The following is a 20,857-nucleotide window of genomic DNA, read 5'->3' as shown; positions in this document are numbered from 1 at the left end:
TCTCGTGGAAGGCAAATAATTTAACTTTTTTCAACTATATAAAAGCCTATGCACAACCTATTTGACTCATTGAGCAAACACAGCCCACACATTCCCATGGACAGTATTGGGCCAGCCATTTGCCTAATGTGATGACAAGTGGGTTATGTCGTGCCAACCCATAAATACAAATGAGCATATTCTAAATAAAGTGTGCTGGTTAGTGCGACTCGTTGGTAGGTTTGGCAATTTAGTTCGACTGACCCAATCCTAATTTTTAGAGATTTGACCTGAAATTTTAGGTCTTGGGTCGGGCTAGGATCAAATTTTTTAGTCCCTAACAAATTTCGGGTAAAGGTCGGGCTTTAAACTAACCCGGCCCGACCCGACCCTATTTGAAAAATAAAAGAGCTAACACAAGTTTTACACACGCACACATCACAACGTCACCCAACCCGAATTATGAGTTTTTATTTGTATAAGACTTTTTTTATTAATGTTGGGTTGTGGAACTAAACTGTGTGTTTTTATTTGTATAAGAAATGAATTTTTTATTTTTTATTTTTTATGTTGGGTTGTTGAATTGAATTGTGTATGGCTAAAATGGTTGTGGAATTACATGTGTGTTTTTAATTTAATTGCATTGTGTGTTTTTCATGTTGGATTTTGGAATTGATTTGTGTGTGGAGTTGAAATGGTTTTGGAATTGAATTGTATTTTTTAATTTAATCGCATTGTGTGTGTTTAAAGTTGGATTATGTAATTGAATTAAAAAAATTATTCCTATTAATTGATTGTTTTGTGAATTATTTTGTGATTAATTATATTGTATATTTTGCCTTTGCCTTGTTACTTATTTTAAATTAGAAAAATTATTTCTTTTGTTTTATATTCATGGTATTATAACTAGAAAGAGAACAAAAATTAAAAAGTAACATGAATGAATTTGGGATGTGGTCATAAAATTACAAGATATTGACAAATTTGAGTTGCTAAATTATTGAAGTAATGTGCATGTATAGAAGAAAATATTAAAATAACATGAATATAAAAAAATTAAAAAATAATTTAATATTAATATAATATGAAAACTATTTTTTAGGGTCGGCTTGACCCGATCTTTTGCCATTCCTACCCGTTGGGTATCTTTAAATTCTCTTAAACTTTTTTACTCTAGACTATTGATACCCACTCAGAAAGATACGAATTTTCTGTTGAAACCCCATTAATTTCCAAAATTACTCAGTAGCTAGCCCATCTTTTCATCCTGCTTTGCTCCCACTCTTTGGATTTCCCTTCTATCTCCTTCTTTTTCTTCATTGGCCACTCACTACCGTATGATAATAAAACAAACCAAATATTGTAAATGATCTATGTCTGGAAATTAACTTTAGATTTGTAGGCAATATAAAAATTTAAGGCTTGGTGAGAATGAAGGAGCTGCATCTCATTTATGTTTATTTTACCTTTTTTCTCTGAATACACTTGCAAATGAATGTTAATATAATCACAAATCAAATTTAGGGTTTATCAAATTGCTCAGTCTTCACAGTATTAATCTCTTGCTTCCTTTAAATATTTACCGCATGATAATAAACCTAAGAACAACAAACGAAAAAACAAACAGCACAGTCATACAAATGTACCCAACAGCTTATAATGCTAAGCAGTGTCCATCGATTCCTCGTTGAATAGTAGCCCCGCCGCTTCCAAAGTTGAAAATTTGAATATTTTTAATTTGTTTCTACCATATTTTGATCTCACATTTTTTTTTTTTTGGTTTTAGTCATATTAATTTTTTTAATAACTTTATTGAAAGTCAAAATCGTAAAATAGCGGATGGAGTTTAAGAGGTTTCAGTAGGGTGCCAATAATCCGACTCTTGGATAATTAAGGAGGCTGGTTCTTGAAAACAAAAGCCTCTGGGATTTTCAAATTGGAATATGTTAGTATACAAACTCTGCATTCTGGGCAACACCTCCCATGATTGTCACTTCAAAATGCAATTAACCCACCATGTCAGTAGCTGAAAAGAAACTACGATCCTTTAGTTGATATGAGGACACTCGCAAGCTCAGAACTCAAGCTTGGAAACCTCCTCTTCAAACACATATATTTCACGCTGCTGCAATCACAATGCTAGTACATGCTGAAATTCCCGATATTGCACGTAAGTTAAAACAACAACCCGTGCTTAAAATCATCATTGTTATTGTCATTATCGTGATCATCATCATCATCAGTAGTCCCACCAGCAAAATATAAGTCACCATCGTCACCACTAACGTGAGCTTCATTATCGGTGTCAGAATTGGAATTTGCATCAAGCGACTGGTGTGAGCTCCAGTCTGGAGGAAAAGTCTTCTGCAAAGCTTCTGTAAGCTCTCCACCTGTTCTCTCAATCTTGCGTAAACACCTAGACCAGTGAACAGCAGTTCCCATATCCACAGTTAAACCAGATTCCATCATCTCCCTAGAAATAGATAGTGCTCCTGTGTAATAAGATTCAGCAACAGTAGCCCTTGACAACAATGATGTCATCACGCAATGGTAGACAGCTTTGTCCGGCTTCAACCCAGTCAACTTCATATCTGAAAAGCATTTCAAAGCCTTCTCTGGAAGAGATGCACGTGCCCACCCCTTGATTAATGTGGTGTAGGTTTTAACATTTGGCTTCACTCCAACTTCTTCCATTTCTCTGATTGCTTTTGCTGCACTCTGAGAAATTTAATTCAATCGAATTAAGATTGCACCGCATGAAAATCTTTAGGTGGAAGTAGACAATTAACTGTTTTCATACCCACACTACTTGCTAACACAAGTTTGGTGTGTAAAATGAACCCACTATAGACTGAACAATTGGCGAAAAAAAAAAAAAATGAAAGCAGGACCAAGACTTTTGTCAGAAGAGGATGCTTTCACAAATGGAAGGTAAACATTCTCCAACCTCTGAAGTGTATCATCAATGGACAAGTATATAATTAGAGGTATTCACCTAAAGGCAAAATCAAGTAGTTTTTACAAAACTTGTTGAACAAAATACATGTAAAACAAAAACAAGAATTAAAAGTGCCAATTAAACCAAAGAGTTACCAATTTGCCTACTATCTAATCTTTTACTCTATATTTTTTAGTATTTTGCATTTGTTTTCCCATGATAAACATTAGATAATTCAAACTGACCATTTTTCAAAAGTCTTACCTTTGAATCCACGACCACTCCAAGTCTGAACAATGCTTAAGGGACCCTATAAAATCCTAACTTAATCCGAGTTTAATTAGCTTTTGACAAAACAAGAATTGAGCTCTTGGATAATAATGTCTCCTAAACAGATTTAAAAGGAAAAAATGTTCATTCATCATTCTTGTGGGAGTTCATAGTAATTAAAAACCATATAAAAGAAAATAAATAAAACTTTGTCAACATTGGGATTGAGAACCTTACCTGCATGTCTCCAGCCTTACTGCAAGCATTTATGAAAGATGTGTAAGTATGGACATCGGGTTGAACCCCTTCTTGTTTCATTTGTTGCATAAGGTCAGCAGCCTCCCAAACATCACCTCTTCGAGCCCATCTGTATTTTGAAAAAAAAAAAAGCAACAGAATTAAGAGGCAGGAAACAAAAATGAATGAGTTAATCGAATATATACATTCCTCATATTGGAGACATCTACCAAATGAAATAAGTTCAAAGAAATGACAGGGAGGCACCATAGTCTACAATTATGAAATCGTTCATACCCATCAATTAAAATGTTATAGACAAAGGTGTTTCGTGGAATCTTTTGAGCACTCATTTCTTTTGTGACTGCCAAAGCACTTTGCATCCTGCCAGATTTGCAGCATGCCTTCAGCAATGCCTCTATGTAAATACATCAAGCTCCAGACCCTCATTTCTCAATTTAGTAAAATACTCGAATGCTTTTCCAGTATCACCCAACGATGCATAGCCATGCATGATGGTTGTGTATGTATGTTCATTTGGACTTATGCCTGCCAGCGTCATCTCGTCCAATATTTCAATGGCCTTCTCCATCTGTAAGAGAAGTCAAAATACATCTAATGTAAAAAGAAAGTGAATAATACTTCACTTTATAAAATGTCTAATAGCCAAAGGGAAAATGAAAGGAACAAAAAAGAATGATTATTAACAAATTTTCATCAAAGAGCAGCAGAATAGAGTCTAAGACAGGTTCTGTTAAATAATTCATCAGTGTGCATATGCATAGGTAAGTGTGCACGTGAACTTGCATGTGTAGCAGGCTCCAGGCGTGTATAAGAAACAACCTAAAAGTTTGAATTAGAAAGGCCATCTAACTTATAAGATGAGAAAATAAGGCACTGCAACATAACTCACAATAGACAAGTTATTGCATATCATCATCTTTCAAAATCAAAGTAATAAGATTATAGTTTTTTGCTAGGAACAACAAGATTTCCCTTGGCACCCAGTACAGTGACAGAAACAGTCATATAAGAAAAGGATCTTCTCATCATTGGAGTTCTGTACATACAAGGCATTGGGAACAAACAAACAATTAAGTAAAAAATCTTCAAGACTGCGACATACGAGTTAAGCTATTCATATTCATTTCACATAATTTTAAACTTAGAAAGGTAACAAACATGTTGGTTTTATGATCTGAACACCAGAGGCCATTTCACATGGTTCCTTTTATAAAGGTTTTTACAAAGGTAGAAAAAATATTCATATATGATCATCTGAGACAAAGAATGGCAGCCAAAAACAGAGAGAGGTACAGCAGAAATTTTGATTGTCTTGTGCAATAAAATCGTGCTCCACGGAGCAAAGAGAGAAGTTAAACAATCGTGCCATTTTCTAAGGGCCTAACAGATTTGATTACAGTCATAGGCTTCACGATAGCAATGAACGCTGGTTAAAAGAAGGAATGTCAGGATGCAACCCTGGTATCTGGCCTTTCAAAATTCTTGATGTTAAAACTACAGCTTACCTGGCGCTTCTCAACAAGGCCAAGAATCAGCGCATTGAATGTATGTACAGTTGGAATGCATCCACTCCTCCTCATCATATGAAAAATCTCTAAGGCTCTTTTCATCTCTCCAGCTCTTGCAAAACCATGTATGATGGGCATGAATGTACGCGAAGTTGGCCGATGCCTTTCCTTCTGCATTTCCTTGACAATATGAATCGCACGATCCATGTTACCCATCCCACAAAATGCCCTGATGATGTTATTATAGAGCACTACATCAGGCTTCAAACCATCTCTCATCACATCCTCAAAAACTGCAAATGCATTGGCCCAATCTTTCAACTTCAGAAATCCATTAATTAGCATAGAATAGGTCTTCATGTTGTGCTTTATGCCAGATGATTTCATCACTTTGCTAACATCCAGGGCTTTAGAAACTTTTCCAATCTGAAAAAGCAAGCATACAACTACTCAATATGTTGTCCAAACACCAACAGCAAGGTCAAATAGACCCAGAAGATCATTGAAGCATAGAACTATGCAACTATAAATCAAAATGAGGGATTATGAGTATTCCTTTGTCAATAATCAGTCTCAACCTGACCCAAAAAATTAAAAAAGAGCATTACCTTTGTATAAAGATTAATGAGGCACCCATAACTGATTATCGAAGGAGTAAAACCACATTCCTGCAGCAAAGTAACACCAAATGTTAATACAGAGTTATCCATACAACTGATAAATGATTAAAGAAATGATATAACTGATGCCTCAGCAATTTTATATAAACAAAGAATCACCGTATCAGCTACTGTAACAATTCCATTCACAAATCAAAGTAGTGTACTGCAGTTCTGTAGGACATAATTCAACCCACTTTTGCTCAAGTAGTTATGTCAATTTAAGTTTCTCTCCCCACCCCGTAAAATCATCAATTTTCTCTCTACCACTTCAGCACAAGTAAAGCACTTAAAATCCTAAAAGTGTCAGTTTTCAAAATAAATAAGAAATAAAACAAATATAAATTACGTCATATATTAAGCATGAGGTTTTACCTTAAGTCTCTCAAACACAATCAGACATTTTTCTTCATTGCCAATTATTGTATAACCATCCATCATCATGTGATATATGTCGATAGGAGCATCTATACCTTCTTCCTCCATATCCCTCACTAAGGCTTCGGCTCGTTCCATATTCCTAGTTTGACTACAAGAGATAAAATAGACAGAAAAACAAGCAGTAAGAAACAAAGGAAAAAGAGTATTTCTCTCCACACTTCTTCAGCCTCATGAACATAAATCACATTGAGAAATACTAAAAAGAGAACATTTGGCAAAAAATAAGACCAGCGTATAAATCCTTAAAAATTTGATAGACAGAGCACTAAAAAAGTTACAAAGGATATCCATTTCTAACTAAATATTGAGCAAAAGGTTCCTTCTGCATTGGATCTGCAGAATGTTGAGGAAATTTGGTTGCTAAGAATTCACAAATGCATGAATTAAATATCAACACAATGCAATATAAGCCAAAAATTATAAAACATAACACACAATAATTCATCCAATAAAGAGTAGTGAATGGCTCAGATACAAGAACTAGAACATGCATAATTCATGAAAATACGACAAACTTACGATGAAATGTCCAGTACTCACCACTGAGCATATATAATATTCCCATAAATGATTGCATTCAGAGTTGCATGTCTCTCTTTGGCCTCTTCAAACCAATGATCTGCAGCTCTTCCACAGAAAGATAAGACAGTATTAAATTGTAACAGCTGTCGAAGAGACGTTTTGGTCCTAACACAGCCAATATGATACCCAGAACAAAATAAATAAACAGCCTAGTATCTCACAGTTGCACATTAAACATCTTGCTCTAAACCTTTTGGTAATGTGAACAGGAGAACTAAACATGTGCCATATTATCAAGAAGTTTGCTGATCTGGTTTGCTTACAAATATAATTATATCATCAACCCTCTGGACTAACTTGTCTTTTTGTTTCACATCAAAACAACATTAAAGGATGCAAGTACCCCCAGAACTTGATGCCATGTAAAGTTAGTAATCACTGTTTCACTTTAAGTAATTGTGAAAAGAAAGATAGAGAAATATTCTACCACTTAGCCTAATACACTCAAAAATCCCTAGCAGCTGCATTGCATTCATTATTTCTGCTCAATCCCTTACTTCCCTCAGCCTTTGGCTCCTTCTCCGTGTGTGGACTTATTCTCCAGTTTTCAGTCACTAATTCAAATTGTTTATGCCTGGCCTTAAAATGCAAGTTCTGTATCACCTCTGCATCGTCTTTCTTGCATTAATTGGATAGAACTAGTAACATTCTAATTCAGCCTCCAAAGTACTATGATTAAATTCATAAAAGAAATGAGCCATGTCAGTCTCAGTGATCCATCAGTGATCCATAATTTTACTGATCCATAATTTTAATAACAGAAATCAGTATCAAGGATCAAGGATCAAGGAATCATAGACAGATTATCATGACTGCAATGTTATAGTTCATGACCACCTGTTACCATCTAAAATCAACTAAAGGAGTTTCTAAAATCATTTTCCCCCCTTTGTAGAATATTACAGTTGAACATAACCAAATCATATTTGTGTCAATCAATATTATAAGCAAAATAAACTAGACATGTTTGAAGGCCAATTTAGAATAAAAAGATTGTCCTAGTCCTAGATATGGATTTATACATGTTTATCCTTTTCCCAGAAAATATTTGAGATGGTTTTAAAGAATTTTATGTAAAGAAACCCCCCCCCCCCCCCCAAAAAAAAAAGGACTTGGAAATCAAACTACAATTTTAACTAAACATAGTTGATAGAAGAATTTAAACACACATAAATAAACAACTACTCCAGGAATACCAATGTTTCACCAGAGCAAGAGAACTAGAGAACCCACTTCAACTGAGACTGTAATGTGGCTCACTAAAGTGAAGAACTTAGCCCAAAAGTTAAGAAACCAAAACAAGTAATTCGACAGGCCTAGACAGACAGTTATTTGATCCAGACAAAATTGACCAACTCAAAAGAGATTTAGGATGAAATTAGCCTTTATCTCACGAACAAGTGTAATATTTGTTTTACTTGAAATATGAATAAAGGAAGTCATTGTTTATACTCCAAGTTATTGTCAACAATTTTGAACATTTGATGCTTCCATGAATTATTGAATTTTTTAGCAATATATGTGCAACCTGATGATGCAATTCAACAAAAAATTTATATGAGTTCAAATTTGAACAATGGGAAAATAGCTAAAGTTCTAAATATGACACCATAGAACATTTCCAAAATGAAATCTCACATCAAGAGCTCGGTAAGAACTGTGACGACAATCAAAATGTTTAAAGACTAGCAGATGATTTTACTTCAGAAACCAAATAGTATACTTTCTTGAAAAAGAATATATACAATTTCCCAAAAAGAAAGAAAATACTCTGATTTACTTACTCAGCATTGCCCATTTTAGCAAATCCTCCCACAATTATACTATAAGTCACCAAACTCATTTCGATGCCTTCTTCTTTCATTTTCCTTACACAAGATAAAGCTTCTTCCATGTCCCGACCAACTGCATAAGCATGAATAAGGCTGCATCAAATAAACCACTTTAATGTCTGAACAAGGACCAGCCACCATGTATACTCATTAAAACCGATAGAAAGGCATTGCAGCAAGTATAAGAAGGCATTCCAGACATTATAATAAAACACAACAAACTCACAAGCTAAATACAATTTCTAAACTCAAGGTATTCTATCATATTTCTTAACTGGTAGAAGTCCTCTAAGAGGAACCCTGACTTGAGCCATATATTTGCAAACAAGATACTTTACCCAAAAATAATTGTCATCTAAGAGGGCTCAAACAACACAAAATGAGACAGATTCACTGAACTTGCATCAAAGTTATGGATAGTCATTTATCCTGTAAGAAATTCTTACTTCGTGTAGACATGTAAAGTTGGTTCTATTCCCCTTGCTCGCATGTTCTCAAAAGTTTGACGAGCACGATGCATGTCCCCTCGTCTTGCATAATAGTTCACCATCAAACCAAACTCTCTTCTTGAAGGCTTTCAAGATCAAACAAAATTAAGTTAAAAAAAAAATGAGAAGCAGGCAAAAAAAGTCAGCACGATCAGGATAAGTTATTGTAATCACTGTTAACCTTTTTCTTGCACTCATCTTGATGAAATAATACATTTCATACTAAGATGCCCTTAACCAAAGGAGTTGACGACATTCTTACCAATACTTAAGTAATACGAAAAAGGAAAAGGAAAAGGAAACAGAGAAACCAGTTTTCTTGTTTCTGACAGCCATATTTTATAAAGTTATTCAATTTAAACACATACATTAAAAACTTTTAGTCAACAAAACCTCTTCCTCAACGGCCATGTCTCCCAGTTTCTCCATAAAACAAGCACTTCTTTTCACTTTTCACCATCAAATTAAGTTCCCTTGTACAAACCATAAACACAGACTTTGAACAACATAGACCAAATAAATCATAAACGCACCATTTCAGTTAAAAATACAAGAACCCAAGGGGCCTCTAAGTGCCGACAGTCAAGGGTAAGTTTCACTAACTCTCATGTTTCATCAAGGACATTTTTGGAAATGAAGTGTTCTGGCTTTCATTCCACCATTGATGTGTCAAGTATAAGTGGACGGGTTGTTAGTAAACATCAGTTGCCTACTAATGAGTATTTATGCTTTCAAAATTATGTTGAATGGCAGAAAATTTGAAATATACCTAAATCTTTAGATTCTAATATCCATTAGAAACACCTCTTGAAACTCTAAAATTGATCACAAAACCTCAGTAAAACTTCAGATAATTTATCAAATACCTCTTGTACAAACATGATCAAGAAATAATACATTATAATCTTAAGATTCTCATAACTGAGGAGTTGACCACATTATTACCAATATCTATGTGACGAAAAAAATGAAAAGGGACTTGAGAAACGACTTTGCTTGTCTCTTACCGCTAGCAGCACTATTTATAAAAATTTCAAACAACTTAAACATGGTATATTAACAGACTTCACTACAAAAGCTCTTCCTTGATGGCAAAGTCTCCTAATTCCCCCATAAAACAAGCACCATTTACCGTCAAATGAAGTTCCCATTACAAACCATAAACACAAATGAACAAAAAAATGAGTATTTTAATGCCAACCAGAACAAAATTAACTCAAGGAAACCTCATTATCATCATGATTGATACCAATTCTTTTCAACATAGACCTTAGAAATCACAAGCACGCAACTTCATTAAAAAATGCAAGAACCCATGGGCATCCAAGATCCAAAAGTCAAAGATAACTTTCACTCTCATTAGATTTCATCAAGGGTATATCTGGAGTTATTGTCAAGGCTCTTAATCAACCATTGCAGTGTTAAGTGTAATGGATGCCTTGTTAGTAAACTACCAACTAAATATTAGTGGGTAGTTACCAAACATTTAGCTGCTATGCTTTCAAAATCAGTCTAAGGGCAGCAATTGCAAATATAGCGCTACATTCAACAACCATTACAAACAAAAAAATCCTCCACATTATCTTGAAATTCTGAAAATGGTTTAATAAAATTTTATCAAATATGTATAATTTATCAAACACCTCTTAAGCTAACGAATCGAAGATAACACAATACCTTTTTAATTCTCTCAAAAGCACTAACAACAGCCTGCCAATTCTCAGGTTGTGTCTCCACGGCCTTTCGAAACTCCCTCCTGTGCCACTCTCTCTCCTTGTGCCATGTGGACCTAAATTCCTCTCCATTATTGCCCGCCACCCACCGCGCTCGCACCTCCGCCCTGTTCTTCAATCTTCTTCCATCGTCAAGCTTCACAGTCAGCACTCTCCCGTGAAACTCAACCCCGTCAAACTCCACAGCTTTCATCGCAGACTTCTCTGCCGCAGGACCATCGTATATCACAAACCCAAACCCAACATTCTTCTCGAAATTATTATACCCTTTGATTAAAATCACATTCTTTATGGGCCCGAACTGGCGAAAGAATTCCATGACCTGGTGCTTCTTAATCCAGTTGGGTAAATTTCCCACGAAAATCTTCCCCTCTTGGCGGAACTCTGTTTCTTCTTGAGAAGCAGCCAAAGACGAAGAAGGAGATGAATTTTCAGCATCAGGGATTTCATCATTTCCTTGACTTTGGGTTTCTTGAAGTTGTTCTACTGCCGGCGGTGGCGGAGGTGGAGGAGGAGGCGGGGAGAGTTTGCTGGAGAGGCGGAGTTTGGCGGAGAGAGAATGAGAAGGAGGGGAGGGGACATGGGTGGTGGCGGAATTTAGGAGGTTTTTTAAGGGGTTTTTGGGGATTTTGCTGGGGGTTGGCAGAGAGGATTTGGGGGGCCGGTGGAGATTGTGCGGTTCCGGTGGTGTTGGGGATGGCGGCGGCGGCTGTTTCAGGGAGAAAGAGAGGGAAGTGGTGGTGGGGTGGTGGGGTTTATGGGTGAGGAGCGTCGCGGGGGTGTGAGGGAAATGTGGAGCAGAGAGTGACAAGATGTTATCCATTTGCGAGAAATTGGCAGTGGTGACTGATGACTCCGTTTTTTCATATTTGAAAGTTTTGAAATTTATACGTAGTGCAAAATGGGTCTATTTTACCCCCCAAAACGTGGCCCATTTGTTTGGTCTTATATATAAAATGGGCTGATCATTTGGGCCGTTACATCCAATAAAATAATATTTTAGTTAAAAATTAATAGGAGTATTTCTTTTTTCTTTTTTTAATTGTTACAATCTTACGGTGCGATTGAAATTGAGGTTGGGCAGCTGTAACTTAAAAGTTATAACACTAAAGTATTTGGTATACACTAGCTACTGTATCTTAAAAATTATGTTAATATGATTTTTCACTTGTATAATGAAAAATCTATTATATCTTTAATAATTTCATCAAAATTATTATTTAAAATTTATATTTACTATATATTACTAACTTTTATTTTTTAGTTATATTTTTTTTTCCATAGCAGCTGTAGCTTAAAAGTTACAGTACTTCAATCCCAAACGTATCTTTAATATGGTAACGTCCATATTGCTGCTAACTATCACAGTAATGCTATTTCTTCTTTAATTTGGAGCATCAAGGATTTGCTAAGTAGAGATTGGTTGATTTTGGTGCACCATGTGTATAGGGAAGCAAATTTTACTACTGACTTCCTTGCGGGCACGGCTCTCACCCTCCCCTTGGTTTCTATTTCTTTCAACACCCTCCCCCAAGCATGAACTTTTGGCTATTTAGTGATGGACTAGGGACTGCGGCGTTCCCTCGTTTTTGTTTAACCTAAGCGCTGGTTAGATTCCTTTTGTATAATAAATAAATAAATAAATAAAGTAATCTAGATTGTGACTTGCTCAGAAATTTACTCCCATTAGAGAGAAATCTGTCTCTATTTCCTCCGATGAAGATTTTACCGTAACTGTCCAAATAAAATTTTCAACATTTTTTACATTTCCAAGCACTCTTCATTTCTACTATAAAATCTTCTATTATTTTATGTAAATTTTTTAATGACAGAGTATAGCCTAGAAAGTGAGGTGTCAACAAGTGTAGATGTTTACAGAAAAAAATCATTAGACAAAATGTTTGAAGGTGATATGAAACACTCTTACTTGATCATATGATGGATAGTGTGGATTTAACACTTCTAAATGATTGACGAAGATTTAGCTATTAATAGTAACTAGAGGTAAAGCTAAGAAAGAATCAATAACATTATACAATGTCTCATTTCGATGGTAAGAATCGGAGTTGCTTGTTAAATGGGGATGTCCAAGATCGAATGAACATGACTAATGTTGGCCGCCAATTACAATCAATCAAGAACATTCTTCTCAGAACTAGAGTTGTATCCACCATGCAATGAGGTAATTGAATGATACAAATTATCCTTTACCTTTTAGAGATGCAAATTTATATTGTATCTTATTTCTTTATATTTGTATGTTTTTACACTTTTACTGATCACAGGGCAAGATAGTTAAAATGGTGATAAGAAGAATGTTTTCTTGGGACTGATGCAACGACATTTAATCAATTAAGGTGTAATTTTGTGTATTGAAGCCATAAGTATTGAATCCGTTTAAAAAAAAAAAAAAATTGGGATTTTTGTGCTGAAGTTTGTCATATTTAATTTGTTTAAGAATGAGTATGCTTTCCATTATGTCATTCTAGAGATGGATAGTCTACAAGTTTTCAATGCTTTACATGATAAGACTAGTTACCCCAATGGTTTTGGTTCAATTATTGATGATTGTAGAGCCTTGGCTCGCTCTCTAGGAGAAGTAGCTTTCTCTTTTGTTCGTAGATCTGCGAACTCCGCTGCCCATACTGTGGCTCAGGTGGGGGGTTCTATGTCAGGTTCGGGTGAGTGGAGGTTTGTTCCACCCCCTTGATTAGTTGATGCTTTGGCTGTTTAATGAATTCCATATTTCCCTCAAAAAAAAAAAGAATGAGTATGATCGCCTAGCTTATATAAATGGAAGTCACTCTAGTTTAAATATAAGCTTGATGGCACTTAAAGTTGGCCAATACAAATCAAATGCTATGCATTCCTATAAACAAGAACAAATAACATAGTTTAAGCGGCATCCCATATTCTTTTCTATAAAATAAAATCTCTCAATTGTCTGTTGAGGATGACGACCCCTCCGACCTGTAAAATGATTGACGGCTTGAGAACCCTATGGAAACGAGACTATATATTAGTGGAGCATATCCAATAACTTAAAATGCAAGTTTAGACCTGGATCTTCCAAGAGATGTAAAGGTTGATAGAAACCAAGAAGTTGATGTGCCAAGGGTTTGATGTGTTTCATTGGCAGAGCTTGAAGATTGTGAGTTTGTGCTTTGATTTGTGAGTGATGCTATGTTAAGAACAGAGAGATATGAAGAATGCTTGATTAAAGAAATATGAAATGTATTTTCGGAGCGTACTATTTCATTTTTAACTATTAATATATATAGTAGAAATATATGTACGAATTATGTCTACCAAAGTTAACGTTTTTCTTTAAAAAGAATCTAAATCGGGCAATAGACCATCACCCCATCATGTCTATTTGTTGTCAAGCGGAGCAAAACCAAGCGACCGTCCATCGCCCTGGATTGATTGCACTACCATCGCCAACTTATATGGTAAATTTCGATAGATTTAGTTTAACAGACTACACACACATATACACACATGTAGGGTATCTAAGTTTCTCATCAAGTAATCTCAATACAACTTCACAGCTGTAACAATGATCCGATAGCTACGATTGAATTGGTCTAATGGCCTTAAATGGTTGCACTATACAGGTGACATAAATACATTGGTATTGTTGTTTCCTTGAGCTCGTCATGTAAATAGGATTCATGTGCCAACTCATCTCCACAAGTGGATGGTTAGCTGCTGGCGCTGCTGGTTAAATGGTTCTCTGAGACAATTCATCGAACACTTTAATTCCTTTAATTTTCCTTGAACGAGCCCATTTGCAATAAGTTTTTGCTTAGTCCTCCTTTAAATCATTGATGTTGCTGTAAATCCTCAGTAATTTCAGTTCCATTTTTTAGAATTCCTTTGGTGCTGCATTAGTACATTGGTAAAAAAGAGCACTGACTAAAATATATATAGATTTTTCGAAAAAAGTTATTATAGTGTTACATACAATGTTTCGAATGGACTTATCCAATTTAGAATGTACTCAGAAATTACAAGTTGCATTATCCTCAATAATTTTTTTTTGAAGGAAACAAGAGTTCATTAATCGACCAAGAAATTAATCAACCAGGTAGGTGGAACATGACTCCACTCACCCGGACCTGACATAGAACCCTCCACCCTAGCAACAGTATGAGCGGCGGTGTTCGCAGATCTATGAACAAAAGAGAAAGAAACATCTCTTAAAGAGAGAGCCAAAGCTCTACAATCAGTAATAATAGTACCAAAGTCATTAGGATGAACAACAGTATCACATAGAGCATTAAAGACGTGTAAACTATCCATCTCAAGAATAATAGGAAAGACTGAAAAATTCTTAAGCCAACTAAGAGTTTCACGCACGCCAATTGCTTTAGCCTCGCGAGCTTCAAATTTGCCAGGGAGGAAACCACTCATTGCTGCAACAAACTCACCCTTAGACCACCGGATGATAGCCCCAAAGCTGATTGTGCCTCGAGAGCGTGAAATAGCTGCATCAACATTACACTTGTGCCACCCTTCATGAGGCCTTTTCCAGCAAACCAGACCATGATCAAGAGTATTAGAAGCCTGTGCAAAGTAAGAACTCTTGTGAGCTTGCTGCCATTGAAACAAGCTCTGACCAGCCAAATTGAGCACATTTGTGGCCCTGCCATTGATATTGTTCCAAACTTTATTATTCTTATTTAACCAAATACCCCAACAAATCATGGCAGCCAAACTACAATCATCTCCATTACAGCGAGCAAATAAAGCTTCTAGCCAATCTCCAAAATTTAAAAAACTACCAACAAAACCAATCACAGATGACATCCAACAAATTTTAGCAAAAGGGCAATCAACCAAAATATGATAAATGGTTTCATTTGATGCATTGCAAATAGGGCATAAATGATGTACCTCTACTCGATGCTGCAAAAGATTGTCAGCTGTTGGAACAACATTAACCAAAGCTCTCCAAAGAAAATTTTTAACCTTTGCAGGAACTGGAAGTTGCCATAATTTTCACCAAATACCACTATTAGGAGGATTAGACAGATTTTCCAACATCCTATAATAACTGCGAACCGTGTACAAGCCTTTAGGATTGGGTAACCAATACCAAGTGTCATTTTGGAGACGAGTACCAAGAGGAATTTGAAGGATAAGCTCGCGGTCCTTGTTATTAAAAATATCAGCGACTACATCATAATCCCATTGGCGGTGGTTATGAACCATTAGACTGTCCACTGTAGCAGTAACAATATTATCGAGCAAAGACGAAGTAACTAAGCCATTCTCACTTTCAGGAAGCCAATGTGCCAAACCAATAACAATTTGCTGACCCCCCCAACTTGAACACGACTGCCTTGTAGAATAGTCTTCTATGCTGCCAAGATTGATCGCTAAACATAGCTTGGATTACTACCCAAGGCTGGTTCAGTAAAAGAAGTTTAAGGACAATACCTTGCCTTAAACAATTTAGCCACAAGAGTACCTGGATTGGTGAAAAGACACCAACCCTGCTTGCCAAGCATAGTGATGTTAAACTGATGTAGTTTTTTGAAGCTGATTCCCCCATAGTTCTTAGGTTTGCATAGCCGGTCCCATTTCATCCAAATAATACCTCTAATGCCGTTACCCTTGCTGCCCCAACAAAAGGAATTCATCATCTTTTCAATCTCTCTATAAAGCTTAAGAGGAAGCAGGTAAATATTCATGGCATAATTGGGCATTGCTTGTGCAACTGTCTTGAGCAAAATCTCCTTGCCTGTTTGAATAACAACTTTTGATTCCACCCTTAGAGGTGCTTCCAAACTTTGTCTTTGATATAGCGAAAAGCATCAGAATTTTTTCTGCCAATAGACGAAGGTAATCCCAAATAAATACCATAATCTACTGTTTCTGTGACTCCGACTAATTCACAAATTTGATGAATAACAACATCTCTGACATTCATGCTACAGGAAATACATGACTTATTATAATTGACCTTCTGTCCTGAAACAGCCCATACATAGAAAGAATACTCTTCATTAAATGAGCCTCTTGGACACTAGCTTTGTAAAAAAGGAAACAATATCAGCTAAAAAGAGGTGAGTAATACAAGGACCACCTCTAGCAACTCTAACCCCATCCAATAAACCCGCCTTCTTATAATGGGAAATTAACGAACTCAACCCCTCTACACATATAATGAAGAGATACGCTGATAAAGGATCACCTTGTCGAAGCCCACGATTGGGTATAATAGGACCCACATCCATCCCCTCTCTTGTGATCCTGTAGGTAACAGTGGACACACAAAGCATGATCAAGTCAACAAAGCCAATAGCAAACCCCATTCGAAGTATAATTGATTTGAGAAAACTCCACTCAATCCGATCGTATGCCTTTGACATATCAATCTTGAAAGCGACTGTCCCCTCCTTACCTTGCCTTTTCCTCTTTAAATAATGCATGATCTCAGTCGAGATCAAAATATTATCCGTTATAGTTCTACTCGGGATACAAGCACTCTGTGAATTGGAAATAAAAGACCCCAAGACCAGTTTGAGCCTATTAGCTAGCATCTTTATAATTATTTTGTAGAAGACATAACATAATGAAATCGGCCTCAAATCAATAATATGCTCTGGATTAGATTTCTTAGGGATCAAAACAATAGAGGTTTCATTCAAACCAACAGGAAATTCACATTGCCGAATACAATCTAAACAAGTAGAGGAAACATCCTCACCAACAATAGACCAGAATTTTTTTAAAAAAACAGGGTTCATACCATTCGGAACTGGCGATTTATCAGGATACATACTGAAAATAGCATCACGAACATCCGCAGTAGTAAAAGGCTCCATAAGAGAGTGATTTTGTCCGGCCATAAGTTTTTTTTCAACACACTGGATAACTTCATCACAGGATCCACCTTCAGAAGAGAAAATTTTAGTGAAATAATCTCCAATTAACTCATTAATTTCTGCAGGATCAGTACACCACTGCCCTTTACTATTACGAAGTTTCCCAATCATATTCTGCCGTTTCCTTGTCGAAGCCATAGCATGGAAATACCTGGGGTTCAGGTCACCCTCCTTTAGCCAAAGCGATTTTGAACGCTGTTTCCAGAAAATTTCATGGCTATGCAATAGTTCATTATATCTATTTCGAGCCTCAGTAAAATCACCCAAGCTGACAACATCTCGCAAACCTCGCAACACACCAATTCTCTGCTTACAATCTCGAATGCGTTTATGAAAATCCCGCGAAAGATAGCTGCCCCATCGAAGTAAGTCAGAACCACAAGCATTAATTTTACTCTGAATAGAAACATTACCAGACGAAGCCCAACTATCTTGAACAATCGGCTGACAATCAGGCTCACAGAGCCAAAGATTTTCAAACCGAAATTTCTTTACCCGTGATTGATATACTAATGGATTAGGATCAAAGAAGATGTGGAGGTGGTCTGAACAAGAGGCTTTTAAGCTGCTGACTTTAGCTTGTGGGAAGAGACGAATCCAGTTTATTGATGCTAGACCATGATCCAACCTTTCCTCCAGCCAATTCTTATTGCCCTTTGACATTTCCCACGTGAATTGATAGCCCTCCATACCCAAATCATGAAGCCCCAAATCAGAAACAACATCCTTGAATCCTTGAAGTTTCCAGTTAGGGTGGACAAGCTTCCCACGTTTTTCAGTTGAGTTGAGCAAATCATTGAAGTCACCAAGGACAACCCATGGAAAATAAGAGGACAAAGCAAGTGAACGCAATTTAAGATTCCATGATTCTCGACAGCGACTTGACTCTGGAAAACCATAGAAACATGTAGTGCGCCACTTTACCCTTTTTGTGTTTTCCATGGCAACATCAATAACGTTACGGCCAAACTTTAACAAATGGACATTATAGTTGGTCTTCCAGAACAATGCTAACCCACCACTACGGCCCACCTTCTCCACCACACATAACCCAACATAACCCAACCTAATTTTAATACCGTTCAATCTATCTCTATCACTTAAAGTTTCCATTAAGAAAATAAAATCAGGCTTTTTATTTTTGGCCAAATCTGCAAGCACTTGAACTGTCCGTGGGTGGCCCAATCCACGACAGCTCCAACTTAAGTAACTCATTGTTCCCGGTGGGCCTGGGTCTCAGGTCCCACTACTAGTTTTTTTTGTATCTCCAGTAATCTCCATTAGTTGAGTTGTAGTTGAATCTTCAAGGCCCATCGGGGTTTGTGGCCCAACTTGTGACCTTATTTTCTTAGCATCTGAAATAATTAACTCAGAATCATAATCCTCTGCATTTTCTTTTAATAAAACCATAACATTGGCATAATCCCCAGCATCTTTCCCATTAAGGCACATTTTCCTACAAGATGTGGGAGGGATTACAATTTCCTTAGTTAATGGCAAATTCCAAACCATGACTTCTTTCCTACGAGATTTGCTCCCATCATCCCCGGATTTGGTGCCCACGTGCTCGTCCACAATCATTGTAGTCTCAGATTTTGAGGGAATACCAATTTTTCCTTCATCCAGCTCTGGTGGTGCAGTCTTCAACCACCGTTCGCCAGAACTCATCACTCCTCTCCGAGTAGGTGCTTTCATCCATGAACTGTAAGGTTTAATAACATTGCCACCTTCATTTTCATATAGGGATGGACAAATCCTCTCGGTATGTCCAAGAAGACCACAAATGAAGCAAAATATATTAAGGCATTCATACTTAAAGTCTACCCAAATCCATTCCCCTCCTATTCTCTTCAAACGCATTCAGAATTTGAGGGGTTTCTTGATATCGATTGACACTCGCAACCGCATGTAATTCCTCCATATACCTTTAAAATTATTTTCGTCCGACTTAAAAAAAGCACCAATGTAATTGCCTATACTTTGCAAAATTTTTTCCGATTGGAATCCAATGGGCAAATTGTAAACTTGGATCCAAAAGGTAGTATGAAATAAAGGAACATGTTGAGGTTGTTCATCCGCTCCCAATCTATGCACAAGAAGGATATGTTGATTCAAAGTCCACAGACCAGATTCTAGCACCCTCTTAATATCAGTTTCGTGGAAAAATTGAAATAAGAATAGAGTGGGAGACAAATCTTTGATGCAAACTCCCTTGCCAGGCCACCATTGTATTCTTCATAGTGGCAAAATTGATCACCTTATCAGTTAAAAAATGCCCCGCAAGACAATAGCAAGAGTCAATCTTATTCGACCCATTACTTTCCTCCTCTTCTCCAGCCACTACAAGACCACCTTCCTCCTTTTCTTCAAGTTGTAGACGTGCATATGCATTTTGCAAGTCGAACTCAGCATTATCACTCAAGCAGGCCATAAAGATTGATGGAAAAGCAAGTTTTTTTAGGAAATGATTGAGAAAAGATGAGCAAATAATAAAGAGACTATAGTCAATGATTGAGCAAAGACGAGCAAACAATGAAAAACAAAACTAACTTGTCATAGAGACAAGACTCTTCCCTACGGATTTTGATTTTTTTCACATATCAATTGATAAATTAAATTCTAATTCCTCAATAATTATTATAAAAGTTAATTTTTGAATATAAATTTATGTTATTCTCTACTATAATATCATAAAACGGAAAAATATTTGGCATTTGTTGATTTAAAGTTTTAGGTGTTTAAGACTCTATTTGGTATTGAGGTAATATGACTTATTATGGAAAAAAAAAATTGTAGCTATGCTGTGAACCAAACCCTGCCTTAAGTAAAGTTGCTAGAGTACAAAAATATTTAGTTTTAAAAACTTATATACTTGGTATTGACTACAAATTACAAGAATATTTTGTAATCTTGGACTCTTAATAAGAGTGTGAGCTAAGATTAATTTAAATTCCAAACTGTAGTAAGAAGTGCTTATTAAAATTATAGTGGTATAACTTTAATACCATAGCACTAAATAGGACCTAAGATAAATAGTTTTTAGATTGCATATGTTGAGTTCTTGAGTACATCAAAGCATTTATTTGTCAAGATTTGTAGTTTTTTTTTAATAAATTTAGTTTTTGCTCGTGTTTAGTGATTGTACACCTGAAGATATTCCAAACTTAAAAAATCATGTTTCAACAAATAGTATGGTCGAGAATCTGTAATTTTGATAGAATTAATAATTTGATCAGTCATTTCTAAGAGAAAAACCTCACATATCTAGCT

At 36.1% G+C, this 20,857-nt stretch overlaps 2 protein-coding genes across 2 annotated transcripts; both read right to left on the bottom strand.

The window, feature by feature from the left end:
- Positions 1-1,825: 1,825 nt before the first annotated feature.
- Positions 1,826-11,532, bottom strand: LOC18050427 (pentatricopeptide repeat-containing protein At5g04810, chloroplastic). Its single transcript, XM_006445701.2, is given in 11 exon segments — positions 1,826-2,697; positions 3,425-3,554; positions 3,722-3,845; positions 3,848-4,016; positions 4,954-5,382; positions 5,565-5,624; positions 5,991-6,144; positions 6,597-6,683; positions 8,423-8,563; positions 8,917-9,044; positions 10,636-11,532. Coding segments are annotated over 11 exon segments (2,844 nt in total). The 5' UTR covers positions 11,515-11,532; the 3' UTR covers positions 1,826-2,154.
- Positions 11,533-14,893: 3,361 nt separating this feature from the next.
- On the bottom strand, positions 14,894-18,802 carry LOC112100803. The gene is made up of 3 exons (XM_024190639.1): positions 17,452-18,802; positions 16,894-16,952; positions 14,894-16,525 (listed from the first exon to the last, which is right to left on the bottom strand). The coding sequence occupies exons 1-3, from the start codon at positions 18,800-18,802 to the stop codon at positions 16,514-16,516; spliced, it is 1,422 nt and encodes a 473-aa protein (XP_024046407.1). The 3' UTR covers positions 14,894-16,513.
- Between the last annotated feature and the right edge of the window lie 2,055 nt (positions 18,803-20,857).

Source organism: Citrus clementina, unplaced genomic scaffold (assembly GCF_000493195.1).
Source record: "Citrus clementina cultivar Clemenules unplaced genomic scaffold, Citrus_clementina_v1.0 scaffold_2, whole genome shotgun sequence".
Taxonomy (NCBI): Eukaryota; Viridiplantae; Streptophyta; class Magnoliopsida; order Sapindales; family Rutaceae; genus Citrus; species Citrus x clementina.
Note: the sequence above shows the minus strand (reverse complement) of the source record. Positions and strands in the feature narration are given on the sequence as shown.